A 15,234-nucleotide genomic window follows, 5' to 3' on the forward strand; every position below is an offset into this window, starting at 1 on the left:
GAGGAAAAATGGTTCTTTTTGGAAACAGCTGTTCACGCTCATACAGGTTGGGCTCGGAAATACCACTCATTCCCGTATTAGGGCTTTCTGGTTGCACGCGTACTTCCATTTAATTTTAATTCTTCGCCCAAGCCTTCACCCATTCCCTCCCCACCCTCGTCTTTAGGTTTCAACCTCCCCCGGATTCCTTTTCACTCATATTCTTTTCGGTTTCCCTTAAAAACCTTACAGGCGTCTGAAGCCTCACTGCATTGATGCAAGAAAAACTCCCACTTCCCCTCGCGCGAACCCCTGTATAGATGCGCCGCATAGGCGGAGCGGCGAAGGGACAACGTTTTATAGCGCGTAGAGCGTTGAGGGGACTGCGTGAGCCGGTCCCAGTCGATGATGACGTTGGCGTACTTGTAAAGCGGCGTAGACTCTAGGTGTTTGAGCCAAGCGTTTATGTTGCTTCGCCGGAGAACGGCACACCGGTTATATGCGCAGCGCGCCCGAAGGAGAGGAAACCGCGGAAGAGCGAGTACTGCACATGCGCCGGCCCGAGCGCGTCAGCCGCGGCTATGACGCAACACACTCCAACACAATCCACTTTAATCTAATCCAATTCAAATCCAATCCAAATCCAATCCAAGCCAAGTCAAGCCAAGCCAAGCCAAGCCAATCCAATCAAAGCCAATCCAATCGAATCCAATGCCCCTGGCGAGAGAGTTCGCTATCGGAGAGGAGAGGGGGTGAGCGGCAGAAAGCGCAGCTGGCGCGGCGAGGAGAATGGGGGAGGGGCGGACAACGCCGACGATGACGCCGGAAGGACAAGGCGAGTGAATCAGATGCTCTGCATCTAAAAAGCTATACGGTCACCATGAGCTCACACAACCTCAATTACGCAACAAAAAACCACCCGAATTTGAAGCCGCTAAGGACACAATGTCCAGGTATTGTTGGCGCCTGTCCACCCATCGAGGAGCAAGCTTGCTGGCTACACCTTTTCACGCGTGGGGTCTTGCCGACTGCGCCTCTCCTCCAGAAATCACTCTTTTTTGGCCTTCTGCCGCCACACCGGAAATTACCTCAAGTCGGGCATATCATAGACACCCCAGATAAACATCGCTTTCTTCAATTATAAAAAGGAAAAAAAATTGAATAGGCTGGTTTGGCGGTGGCTCAGAGGTACAGCACTCGCCTCGTAGGCGGGAGGTACTGGGTTCGAATCCTGGTTCCGCCGGGCACCCACCGGTTTCTTTAATGGACACAGGCGTCCCTGGTCGAGTGCGGACCCTTGAAAGGGGAATCTATGTCTCGAAAGCTGCCTTTAACCTATCGAGGGGCCCCTGACCCTTGTCCATATGGCGGGGCCCCCGGCCATCATGCCGCGTTGCGTCATTGCCGGTGGTGAAAGAGTCTGGCAGCATGTCCTGCCACAGGCGGTTGCGAGTTGAGCGTCCATCGTGGCTGTGGAAGGCACCATGTGAATTCGTGTTCCTTGGTGGCGCCGGGCACCTACCGGTCCCACACAAGCGACTCCCCGGCCTGGCACTCGGCCCTTGTGTGGGACTACAACGCTTGGGAAGTTCACCCGGCTTGGAATAATGGTTTCCAATGACGCTGCCACCGACGTAGTGTCTATCCAGCAAGACGAATTACCTAGTGTGAAGCAATATAAATATTTGGGAGTGTGGATAAACGAAGGGGATAACTACTTAAGTACTCACGAGGAGCAACTTAAGGTTAAGGGAAAGCGAAACGCAGCTATAATGAAGCTCTGTGGGGGTATAACAAATCTGAAGTAGTAAGAGGAATGTGGAAAGGAGTAATGGTTCCGGGTCTCACGTTTGCGAATGCTGTACTCTGCTTAAAATTAGACGTTCTATCAGGCCTTGAAGTAAACCAGAGAACGGTAGGACGTTTTGCCTTAGGCGCGAATGGAAAAACAACTAACGAAGCAGTTCGGGGAGATATGGGCTGGGCGTCGTTTGAAGTTAGAGAAGCTTAGAGTAAATTGTGCTTTGAGATGTGGTTGAGGGCAATGGATCAACGAAGGTGGGCAGCTAGGGTTTTTAGGTACCTATACTTGAAAAGCGTGAACATGCAGTGGTTAAGAAAGACTAGAAGGCTAATGATGAAATACGGAAAGAACAGTGGGGAATCCAAAACAGCCAAGGTAACTTAAAAAGAAGCAAGGCAGATTGAAACGAATAAATGGAGGGAAAAATGGAAGCTAAAACGTCGTTAGAGATGTACAGCGCTGAGAAGATGAACATCAGAAAGGAAAATTTCTACAATAATTCCAGGGGCAGTGCTTTGCTTTTTGAGGCTAGAGCAGGTTTTCTGCGAACTAAGAGTTTTGTGGGGAAGTATTCACAAAATGATGGGGTATGCGTAGTCTGCGGAAAAGAAACAGAAACTATGCGGCACATCGTGTTAGAATGTGAGGGTATCCATCCAAATCTACATGAAGGGAATATTGGGCTTTCAGAAGCTTTGGGATTTAAGGGTATCACAGATGAAGTTAACTTCAAGGCTGTCGATGGGACGAAAAGAAGATTAGAATGCTGGTGGACGAAAAGCAGAGAGGGGAATATTGCCTAGGACTGTTACCACCTGTAACAGAAAAAAAAGTATTTTGTGCCTAATAAGCTTTTTGTGCCTGCCCTAAGCAGCGCTAGTATTGAACCAAAGTGTAAAACATAGGTATATTAGTCCTTTTTGGTAAGACGACATGTCATCACCCTGATACAATTGGGAAACAAATAGAAATCATCATCATCATCATCGGCGATAGCTGAGACAGTCATCTTCATGAGAAAAACAAGTGACACACCCCCCTCTTTACCAAGGGGGCTGGTAGATGATTAGGAGAAAGCCTGAAAATTACCAATAAATATAGTTATCAAATGAACTAGAAATGTGCTCGGAATTGCGATTTCATAATACTTTCCTATTGAATGTATTATCTATGCTCAGTCTAAGCGTGTGTGTAAGGAATGGAACAACCTTTACCACTGTGATGCTAATGGATTGTTTCATGAGGAGCAGCTTTGTGTTCCTTGTATTAAAACTGGGACTCGCAATTACTCATAATACCGATTGGGATAAAACTTCCTGCGATTATATAGCCGCTTGATCCGTCAAGCGCCATTCATTCGTTTCAGGGTAATTACGATAAGTAAAGAAACTGCGCGGGGTTTAGTGACATAGCAATCCTATCGCACCATGATTTCTTCCCGAGATACAGAACTACAGAAGCTTCGTAGGATTGTTGGCTTCGTCGCAAAGCATATTCTGCTGAACGAACCCGCTTACGGGCCGCGACAAGAGGAAATGAAGTCGAGTGAGCCGCATACAACTTCCCGCAAAATAAACATCACTGCCACCTAATTCTCGCATAAAACATAATAATTGCCATCGTTGATCGACTCATCAATCAATCATTTAAAATATTTGAATAATTAAAGTGTGTGATTGATTGATTGATCAAAACGTTGTTATTCAGATATGGGGAAAATTCCCCTTGATTAATAAAATGCCGTCGGGGCCGAATCTTCTTAGGGTGTCGGGCTGTCGGCGTCCCGTGTCATCGTTGTCGTCGTATTATGTAGTCAAGGCACTAAAACACCGGGACACTCGTTTTCCAATTCCTCGCGATAGAACGTAACGCATACTAAACGAACGCACCTGGACACTCGGTATACAACGCTTCGCGCCAGAACGTTTTATCTCCGTCGTCAAAAACTCCTACTAAAAACACACCGTGACATCGCTTTCCAACGACTCGCACTAGGACGCTTCGTGCTTCAAAGACACGAGACTTACAGCAAAGCTGTATATCATACCCCCGAACGGTTTCATCTCCGAGGGAAAAACCGCCAAGCCGAGTCGTACACCCTTCGCCCCTCCGCAGGTTTCACGTTAGTGAAGATGGCCCGGGACTAGTTTGCTAATCCAGCGCAGGTCCAACCTTCGACTTCGCGTCCTTTAAATGTACGTGTACAGAATATAACTTGCAGAAACGGCCTCTACAGAAGGTTTTGTACCGAAAAGCCTTCGTCAAAACGTTTAAATGTTCGAAGAAACGGCCGCCGGGAGTTCGATAAATCGGCGTTTGATAAATTGCCGGGAACTATTTCGCAATCCGCCCACCTGCTCTCTCCCTTTTTATTTGTCAGGGTTATTTTTCTCGCGATATCGCGTTAAGTATTTTTTAATATTTTCCGAAGGTTAATTTGAGAAATCTCCATTTGCTGTCTCAGTATCGCGACACAAGGAAGAAATCGAGAAGCTCGGTCTGGGAATTCGAAAACTTTATGGGGGGCGAGGAACCAACAATTTTTGCTCTGCAGAGCTGAAATTTTACCTGTGAGTGCGCTTTAAGTAGTTTTAGGTATTTCGCGAAGGCGTTTTTAAAAATCTTTCTGTGCAGCACTAGTATAATCGCTAGAATCGCTAAACAAATCAGAAATTGGAAAATTTTGGTTGTGTGAGGAACCGGTAATAATGCTTTGCACTGCTCTAATTTTCGCCGCGAGTGCGCTTTAAGTAATTCTAGGTATTTCAAGAAGGCCTTTTGAAAAACCTGCTTCCGTTCGAGAGCTACGATTTCTTTTTTTGCTCCCTCCCATTCAGTTACGCTCGCCGTCGACGGCTGCCGCCGAGGAGGGCCCTAGGCGTCTTCGGAGGCGCGTGTCCCCGAAAGTTGGGGATGTACGCATTTCGCTATTCTCCTCGCTCTTTTTGATTTGTTCACAGCTGTCAAAGGATGCCATTTTGAATCTATTAATATATCTAAGGAAGGAATAAAGCGGAGAGTTCGGCGAGTTGGTTACTAACTTAACAACGCAGACTTCTAGCGAACTTTAACACAGGACGAAGAAAGTTGCTTTCTTTTCTTCTTTACTTGCCTCATTCTGTGCTAAAATTTGCTAGAACAATGACCTCATTTGTTCTTACAAACGCAAAGAACTTCATGGCATATACTTCGCCATAAACCTGTTTCATATATCAATAATAGAGCGCACGCATTTTAATTATTTTTGCGGTGCAATATCCGCGAAAAGACCAAATTCTTCTGTGGTAATACCAGTAAACAATTTCGCCTAACTATCGTTTTTTAGTGGCTCGTAACTACACTTAATTTCAATCTCTCTTATAAGGCGTCATAGGTACTTGAGCGCTACGTATTACTTGCGCGGTTTTATATAAAGGTTTACGTTGTTTTGTCTTTCATGTAATATTTCTTTGTTTATTGCCTTTATGCAACGACATTTTCATGTTTTGTTGTTCTTGTGTCGTTACACATATTATATGGTTTTTTAGGGACTGGTATGACAACTTTCAACTTTGTATTGTGTGATATACCCGTGTTTGTACACTGTCAATTTTCGTGAATATTTTTTAATTGTTTGGTCGTAGCTTTAAATTTGCTTACACTTCTTTGTACATTGTTTACCTCTTCTGCTATGCTTACTAAGCCTTGGTAAAAGAATAAAATAAGAAACAGAATGTCCAGAAAACAACCCTCAAAAATTTGTATACGCAACATTTCCTCCCCGTGAAAACATTTTTTTAATAGTAAACGGTTTCTGTTTCTCCTTTTTAACCAACTCTAAAGGCCATGCAGATTGCTTTCTTTGCGTGAGTATTAAATTAAAAACAATTTCCACAGTGTTCACAGTAACCTGATAACCGAACACATACCCTCAGCTACATAAAAAGATAGCTACAGTAGATGCTCGCGAATACTTACTGTTGGTAGCCACAGAACTGACAGAAGCTCATATGGCTTTAGTTATTAAAGCATACTGCTGTTTTGCTTACTCAGGTATTGTTTAAACAAAAATGATTGTCTTTTTCTAGGCTTGCGATGTAAGCAAATCAGAACGTTGAAACGCCTGACGCAAAAAAAGGCAAATCTGATTCTTGAAAATTTTGCACGATCGCAGTTTTAAAGCATAATGTGTGGCTCCACTCGCCCACCTGCGTGTTACCACCATCGCACTAATATGCAGTGAATGCTTCATCTCCCCATTGAATGCGAAGCAAACATTACAAGATAACATATTATCTTTCACTTTATTTTGTTGCCTTTAAAAATGATGGTATGCGTATTCTGGAAAGCATTTTCATAGCGGTGCTGCGGTAACACTTTTAGGATTAACTACGGAGGTTTGTGTTGCAGCACATCGACTTGGCCCTTGGCTGCTACGGGCAACAGCCAGTGTAAGCTCCAACTTAAAACCTTGCATGGCGCTCGAGAAGTGGTCTAGCGAAACAAATAGATGAGCTATATTCATACTCGTTTTGTAACCCCCAAAATTTACTGCACCCATCTCAGTGTCAACAGCAGCTCTACCGGTATAAGAAGCACATGCTTTGGAGCCGCAACTTTCACAATTCCCACTTTCCCGTGCATGCGAATCCTCCAAACCAATACCTAAAAACCAAACACAACCAATTTCATCCTGTTGTTTACAACTAAGAAAAACAGCAAAGCACGGAGATCCCTGGACGTTCTTCTTCACGTCCTATCAGGATGCAGCAAAGCCTATTTCCCACTGATTTCATTCATTGAGCATCTAAATAGGCACTGTAAAGAAACACGACGGGTTGCAAAGATTTAACTGCATAAGAGCTGGCGGCTTTACTTTCTGGATAAGCTGCAGCTAAGAAGACATTCTCAGTGCACAAACGCAAATCAAGTGTTTCGGTTGTATGCGAATATGTAGATTTTGTTCATGGTCTTCATATTTCTTGCAACAGTTTTTGCACCTTCATGCGGTGTCGAACGCTTCAATGATATGAACCCCGGGAAGAACACAACCATAAACAGCTGCAGTATATTTCAGGAAGATTCCAGCCAAAACAAAGAATTGTCCTTATTATTTAATAATGCATTAGAAAAATTTTACAGCAATACCATCTGCAACATATGCACACTGACATGTCATAAAAGGGCGTCACAGTAGCGGCATTTTTTTGCTTCCCACTTTTGATAAAATGCGTATTCCCGTCACGATTTGGCATGTATTTGCTTGTTGTTGCTGGTGACTGAAAGTTAAGCCCTCAGATGCTATTTGTAACAGCGTGTGAAAAACAGCCTTTTGTAACCTCCCCATAACAAAAAATATGCGCCAGGCGTCAGAATACTCAAAAATATTTTCAAAGCAGCACCAACCTAAGCGATATTATCAGCCCGAATTGGCTGAAAAAGTGCTCTGCATGCGGAACTTCGGGATCTTCACGGGTGTGAAATGCACTAAACTGGCTATTTTGACTTGTTGGTTAAACATAAATTAGGGGCAACAACGTAGCTGGAACAGGGACAGCGGGAAGACAACTAGACGCACACGAGTGCTGAGACCAACAATTCATTGAAAAAAATACACACTTATATATACTGCTTGTATCCGTAGAAAGGATGAATGGTTTTTAGTCTGCTAGGGACGGTGAGCGGACACATGCCATTCCCTACCTGTTGATCAGTTCGGACTGCAATTACTCATTCCATACGGTCATCGTTACTTTTTACGCATGCGCCGCTGATAAGCAACCAGCATAGATATTTATGTGTGCATTTCTTTCAATAAACGATTAGTCCAAGCGGTCATGTGTGTCTAGCTCTCGTCTTCTCTGTCCATGTTACATCTGCGCTGTCGTCCCTATATTAACTTCACAGATGTGTGTGTGGTGCACTCAGTTCACATCGGTGGCATTTCTTCGCACGCTCTTGCTTCACGTAGGTTGGTACAGCCCTTCGACACTAGCTGCTACAGCCAGGTCCCAGGGTGCTCGTACTGCTACATGAAAAAAAATCAAATACACAAAGATGACATCTATTTATTCCGCCGCCATACTTGTACAAAAGTTCATAGCCCCACTCCTAGTGACACCGGGTGGTCGACCGGCTATAAAAGGTGCTTGTAACGGTAACTTCGTATGCGTATTACATTCCCAATACAGCGCATTAGTGGTACGTTCATGCTGCGGCATGTCCAGTCTAGCACATGATACCACCCAAGCTGCATACAACGCCGAAACATGGCCCCATGAATACCTTCATCGGGGTTCTTTAAAGTGCTATAGCCCTATGTTGAGAAAATTCAGCAGCACTGCCAAGAATCAGAGGAAGTGCTCCAAAACCTTTTTGCGAGGTTCACGCATTTGCCAACAGGCGGATTTGTATGTCTGAATTAGCATTCTCAGGAACACCATCCGCTCCGTTATCAGCCAGCGCACTGGTAGTGAAAGAGTTTTCTAATCCCTTCTTTGCAGCTACAGTGCATTGCTGGAATACGAGTTTCACTCAGAGCCTTGGAATTTATGACGCTGGAATTTGAGGTGCCATGGAGGGTGCAGCCGTAAAATATTACTCACCACAGCCAGTATGAGCAGCACCTTACAGAGCTACAGGACGCACTAGCTTTGTTCGAGCCAATACGAAAGATCACTAGAGCATCATAAATGTTTCCCTACACTAATAAAGAATAGTTGATGTAAAACTTGAAGAACACACAAGAGGAGGACATACACAGGGGCTGACTCTCAAGTGATGTCTTTTTTAAGAAGAACGAAACTTTACACATGTTCTTCACGCACCGAGCAAGCGCGAACCGAAAGGAATGGAACATCTTCTCTGCTAACATAACCGATACAGTTTACTACATTCTGTCAGTCAGCAACAGAAAGCTCACAGACGCAATCAATCGACTGTTCGAGGGTGTGCATCCTTCAACCCGCGGACTTGTCACTTAGTATTATGATTGACCCACAGCGGTGGCTGAGTGGCTAAGGCGTTGCGCTGCTGAGCACGAAGTCGCGTTTTCGGTTCCCAGCCGCGGAGGCCGCTTTTCTGATAAAAGCGAAAAGCAAAAACGCACGTGTGTACGAGATTTCGACGCACGGTAAATATACCCAGGTGGTCAAAATAAATCCGGACCCCTTCACTACTGTGCGCTCATCGCCTGCGTGGCCTTGGCGCATAACCCTACAATCAAAATAAGTACAGTCGATCCCTAATACATCAAACCCGGATATATCGAATTATTGCATAAATCTAACTGTCCAAACATCCACTTGAAAATTATATGCAAAATTTGAGCACTTTCGTACGAGTGTACCGAACTATCATTTACCGTCACATTTCATATATTGAACCGTGCTTCTCCTGATGGAGTTTTGGGCGATGACGATGACTAATTCCGCGTCGCGTCGCTTTGGGGGCCTCCAGTACTTACAAAGTAACTTTATGCTTTCTACACCTGCTCCATCTGCTCGACACAGTAGCATGGGATAAGCTCATAACGAGAACGCAGGGTCTGATTATATGCCAAAGAGGAAAGAGATACCAACCGGAGGCCTGTGACCCATACATAGGAACTCTATGTTGTGACCCAGCCGCGGCTATGCTGCCCTGGAGACGGGTGCGGCGTAATGCTTGTTGGTGGTGTTCTCGGTGGCGTTTTTCCGGCGACATGGTTGCGAAAAAAACATAAGAATTTGAATTTAGCGATGCAGGCGGACGTTATTAGACGGATGGAGGCCTGTGAAAAGTAGTCGCCAGTTGCAGACGCATTCGAAATTAGATATTCCTCGCAGAAAGTTTGGGCACAACACTGCGCCCCAAGCTGACGCAATGCGAAGGCAGCGCTGCATGGGCGTCCTGGATCGTTTCGGATGCGTGTTCTTGCAGCTGGTTCTGCAAAGCGGCTTCGTTGTAGCTCCAGACGAGATGCGTCCTTGCGCCCGAATAAAAACGAATTGAATCATCACAGCAAGCCGGCCAAATTGGAAACGATTCATGATTGTATTTGCGCAAAACAAACGGGGACGAGGAAGGAACCACAAGGACGAGCGCACTCTAACAACTGATATAATTTCTTGGAAGAAAGACACCCTTCTGTGGCCTTGTTAGATAATGAATTGACGCTGCTGTCGCCTTTTTTGTAGACTCCGATCTACTTATGTGATGTGTGTGCGCTGTAAAGCTTTTACTGAGATGTTGTACGCAGGTCTGTGGGGTATATATGTCTTTCCTTCAAAAAATTAAACCAGTTGTTAGAGTGCGCTCGTCCTTGTCGTTCCTTCCTCGTCCCCGTTTGTTCTGCGCAAGTCCAATCACGAATAAAAACGACAACGGCGTCGAGTGCCTCGACAGTCACTTAGAGAGCTTGCAGCACTCCCATGCGAAACCAGGGTGTCGCAGCAACGTGCAAGTTTTTAACTGTTGACCACGACTTGCAAGCTGTGGTCGATCGCGACGATGAAGCGATCGCGTCGAAGGTCGACATTACCGAAGAAGCAGACATTGGTATAGCGACACTGACGACCTTCCCAACCGCCTACGCCAGCCGAGCTAGCGTTTCGCTGCGTAATTCGCGGCCGTTGGGCGCAGTGGACGGCGACAGGGTTGCTCATTTGAATGGTGTTGGTAAGCTGGAATATAGCTTGCTGAACTTCATGACGAGAAGATAAAGCAAGCGAAGCTCATGGACATTTTTATTTATTATTTATTTACAAGATACCTACATCGCCACGAGGGCATTTTTGTAGGGGGGACATGCAACATGTACAGAACAGAGTATACAAATACATTTATACATCCATACACTTTTTCAAAAGCACTTATTCGTAGTGATTAAAAAAAACGAACACCACACTGATCATAAGCGGGAGAAAAAAAGATCGTTATTTTGAAGACTAACCAATTCCTCTGACAACATATTCCAGTCACTTATTGTTTTAGGGAAAAAAGAATTTGCAAGAATATTTGTACTGTGGGAATACTCTCGCACTTTTTTTGGATTATCATGACGAAGAGATATGTAGTTTGGCTCGAGGAGATACCGTTTTTTGTCGATACCTGTACGATTGTAGTAAATGCAGTGGAAAAATTTTAACCTTAACTTTTTACGTCTGAACTGCAGTGGTTCCCAGTTCAGGGTAGCTTTAATCGCCGAGATGCTAGCAAAAGGGTCGTACTTGTTGGTAACAAAACGCGCTGCCTGGTTTTGCAGCTTTTCTAATCTTTCTATAAGGTACTCTTGGTGTGGGTCCCACACTACGCACGCATAATCAAGTATAGATCGGACATGCATAAAATACAGTGTTTCTTTCACTTCTGTGGATGCATCCTTAAAGTTTCTACGGATAAAATATAACATTCTACTGGCCTTTGTAATTATGTACTCTACATGTTTAATCCACTTGAGTGACTGAGTTAAGTATACACCTAAGTATTTGTACTCTGTAACACTAGTGATTATTGTATCTTTTATTGTATAACTTTCTCGGGTTATAGCTGATTTTCGTGTAAACCGGAGGTGATTACATTTCTCGATGTTTAGGTTCATGCCCCATCCGTCACACCACCAAGCTACTGTTTCTAGGTCTTTTTGTAGCGCGTATGTGTCGCTTAGTGAATTTATCTGCCTATAAATAACACAGTCGTCAGCAAATAATTTAATTTCGGTCTTAATGTTTTCTGTTATATCATTTATATAAATTAAAAACAATAATGGTCCTAATACGCTACCTTGTGGTACGCCAGAACTCACCGCAATAGAACTAGATTTGTGACTATTTAAAACCACACATTGCTCGCGGCCGTGCAGGTAGTTACGTATCCAAGAATGAATTTTATAGTTAATATTCAGGGATGCAAGTTTATTGTCCAGAAGGTTATGAGGAACGGTATCAAAAGCCTTCCTGAAATCGAGAAAGATTGCATCTACTGGCGTATTATTATCGAGGGCCTGTGATATGTAATGCTGAAATTCTACTAATTGAGTATTGCATGAAAATCCACTCCGAAAGCCATGCTGAGAAGGTGTAAGGTAGTTGATGGAGTTGAGATATTGAAATATTGCACTATATATAATATGTTCTAAAATTTTACAGCAAATTGAAGTCAAAGAAATCGGTCTATAATTTTTCACATTTTTTCTATCCCCGGAATTAAAAAAAGGTGTTACGTTTGCAAATTTCCAGTCTTTGGGAACAATGCCTGACTCAAGTGACATTTTGTAAATAATAGCTAAATACCTTGCAATAACGTCATGGCACTCCTTCAGTACAAATGGCGATAGCCCATCTGGACCACATGCCTTAGAAGTGTCCAGTTCGCGTAAGAGGCGATCTATACCATTAACATCTATAATGATATCATCCATAGAGTGGGTTACATCACTAACGCATGACGGTAAAGGAGCAGTTGACGTTTTCTGTGAAAAAACAGACTGGAAAAATGCATTGAATGCTTCCGCCATTTCAGCATTACCTTGCACAGTGATTCCATCCACTGATAATGACTGTATAGAAATGTCATCTTTCCTGGTTTTCTTTACGTATTTCCAAAACTGTTTCGGGTTTTGCTTAAGGTCAATGTTCAACCGGCCAAAAAATTGTCTTTTCGCATTTTTTATTGCAATCTTAACCTTATTGTTAGAGTCTTTCAAGGCCTGTTCATTAAATTCGCTACTATTACTGCAGAAACGCCTATAGGCTCGCCGGGCTTTCCTTATTATCTTGCGAATTTCCGCGCTGAACCAAGGTTTTTGTTGTTTTTTTGCCGTTAGGTACTTCGATGGTATAAACGTTTCTGTTAAATGTTTTACGTTATCGCGAAAAATACACCAAAGTTCTTCCAACTCTAGGGATTCAGACAGCCGAATAAAAATTTCGAGGTATGATTCTAATTCTGCAGAGATAGCCTCATAGTTTCCTTTATGAAACATGAAAACTTGGCGAGGATGTTGCATTTGATTCGAAGCACTGAGTAAGGACAATTCTGCTACAACTGCTTTGTGGTCGCTTATGCCAGGAATAACAGATACTTTAGATATAATATTTGTGTCATTACATAACATCAAATCCAAGATTGCGTTCTGCCTGGTAGGTTCTAAAACGTACTGGTTGAAGCCAAACGTAGACACCAATTCTTTAAACTGACGATAAAGCTGAGAAGTATTATTCGTCGAGTTTCCTGCAATCCAATCAAAGTCGGGCAGATTGAAATCGCCCCCTAAAATTGAGCCGTCAGGTATCACTGATAGCGCGTCAGCAAGTTTGCCAATTGGTTCTTCACTACTATTTGGTGGGCGGTAAAAAGTGCCAATTACTAAAGTTTTTCCTTTAGGAAAAAAAACTCGACACCATACGGATTCCGTATCGTCGTCAAAAAAAAGTGGCTGACTGTTTAGTCTACTTGATATTAAAAGAAGCACTCCCCCGGCATGTCGATGCCTGTCTTTACGATAGACAGTATATCCGGAAGGAAAAATTTCTGCACTTCTCACGCTATCGTCCAACCACGACTCCGTGCCCATAATAATTTGCGGTTCAACAGTAGCAACCAAAGACGCGAATTCGTCTACTTTATTTTTAATACTACGGCAGTTTACGAGAAGAATAGATAGAACACCCGGCAAAACGCAAGTCTTACCGCTCCGCGTCTTATCTTTTAGGCACACAGCCCGTCATTCGCTTCCTGTTGATAGCGTGGTCGACTTAGGTTTTCGGACAGGCACCGGTTCATTTTTTTCACTGTCCCAGATAAAACTTTCGCCGTCAATGACCAGCTTGTCGTAGTTGAGGTAGACGCGGCTATCTTTATTCTGCTTCGTTTCCTTCGCGTAGTTCCAGAGCTTTCGCCTTTTTTCTTGTACTACTTGGCTAAAGTCCTCGGAAACACTGTAATCGGTGCCTTTAAACTTGGTGGCATTGTGCATCACACTTTCTCGCATTTTCCAGCTAGAAAAGCATGCCACAATAGGCCGAGTCTTTCCGTTTTTATACGCCCCTATGCGGTGCGCCCGCTCTATGGAAATATCTTTCAGACCGAGTACATCTCTGCAAACATTGCAGACCAATTTTTCGGACGTTTCCCATGTTTCCTTTACAGTTACATCCGGCACTCCAAAAAACACCAAGTTTGAGCGGCGACCTCGGTTTTCAAGGTCGTCTAACTTGGCCATCATCGCCTTTTCTCTTTGCTCAGTGCGTGTAATTCGATCTTCAGTGACCTCAACCCTCGAATTAATGCCATTAAGTTGATTTTCTAGTTCTTTTTGTTTCAATTCTATACTCTCCAGCTTAGCCAGGATTTGTGCCTGTCCAGCATGCACATCTTGAAGCATCTTTTCTATTCTTGATATTTGTTCTTGTTCAGCCTTATTCATTGGACCCGGGTTTAACTCAACATCTCCTGACAAGAGTAGCAAACATTCCATGACAAGCAGAGAGAAGTAATTGCAAAATGACAGAGCTCCTACTAACATTTGTACAACAAAACGCATGAAACAAGCACGAACCACGCGTCTGTCGATGGGGCACGACACTTGGACAAGCATCACATTGTTAGAACGATAGCATTTTACGTGAGTTAAATAACTCACCTGGTACATGATATAGCGTGAGTGCGGGCCGAAAAAAGTGTCGTGCCCCAGTGGACGTTCGCTAGGCAGCTCCTTTTTATGGTCTTGAACCGGATCCGGAAATGTTCCGTGATGGTTGGCCATCTGTCGGTCTCGAATGTGAAGCAGGGATGCTTGCGGGAAGTCCGGTGGCTTGTGAAGATGATCGCTGCGCTCCAGTAGAATCGGCGTTATCGGTGGCCACGGCTCGAACGCAGGAACGGTAGGCGTCCCGACGCAGCTCGCCGCAGCAGCAACGAAGCCAATCAGCACCTGGTACATGATATAGCGTGAGTGCGGGCCGAAAAAAGTGTCGTGCCCCAGTCGACGTTCGCTAGGCAGCTCCTTTTTATGGTCTTGAACCGGATCCGGAAATGTTCCGCGATGGTTGGCCATCTGTCGGTCTCGAATGTGAAGCAGGGATGCTTGCGGGAAGTCCGGTGGCTTGTGAAGATGATCGCTGCGCTCCAGTAGAATCGGCGTTATCGGTGGCCACGGCTCGAACGCAGGAACGGTAGGCGTCCCGACGCAGCTCGCCGCAGCAGCAACGAAGCCAATCAGCACCTGGTACATGATATAGCGTGAATGCGGGCCGAAAAAAGTGTCGTGCCCCCAATATGTGCTGAATAAAGTGCTGAATAAAGTGCGGTTGTCGTCGCGCTGTGTTTCATATTTTTCTTGCTTTGGAGAACAGATCGGGAAGCTACTGCTTGTCGCCGTCTTTCAAAGCTGTCACTCGTGTGTGGAGTTTTTAGACAAGCTCCAGATTAGCCTATTTGATATTTCGAATTATGGTTATATCGAACTATTGCGCGATCCCCTTAAAGTTCGA

The 15,234-nt window shown here is 44.3% G+C and overlaps 1 protein-coding gene across 1 annotated transcript in view; it reads right to left on the bottom strand.

Annotated features, from left to right (window-relative positions):
* The window catches only part of LOC144160656 (uncharacterized), a 31,751-nt gene extending 16,776 nt beyond the window's left edge, over positions 1-14,975 (bottom strand). Inside the window, exons 1-2 of the mRNA XM_077691876.1 lie at positions 14,385-14,975; positions 12,640-13,442 (exon numbers count right to left, since the gene is read on the bottom strand). Coding sequence (XP_077548002.1) covers positions 12,640-13,442; positions 14,385-14,975 — 1,394 coding nt within the window. The remainder of the gene's footprint in view (positions 1-12,639; positions 13,443-14,384) is intronic.
* Between the last annotated feature and the right edge of the window lie 259 nt (positions 14,976-15,234).

Source organism: Haemaphysalis longicornis, unplaced genomic scaffold (genome assembly GCF_048455015.1).
Source record: "Haemaphysalis longicornis isolate Haplotype H1 unplaced genomic scaffold, Haemaphysalis longicornis Haplotype H1 scaffold_11, whole genome shotgun sequence".
Classification (NCBI taxonomy): Eukaryota; Metazoa; Arthropoda; class Arachnida; order Ixodida; family Ixodidae; genus Haemaphysalis; species Haemaphysalis longicornis.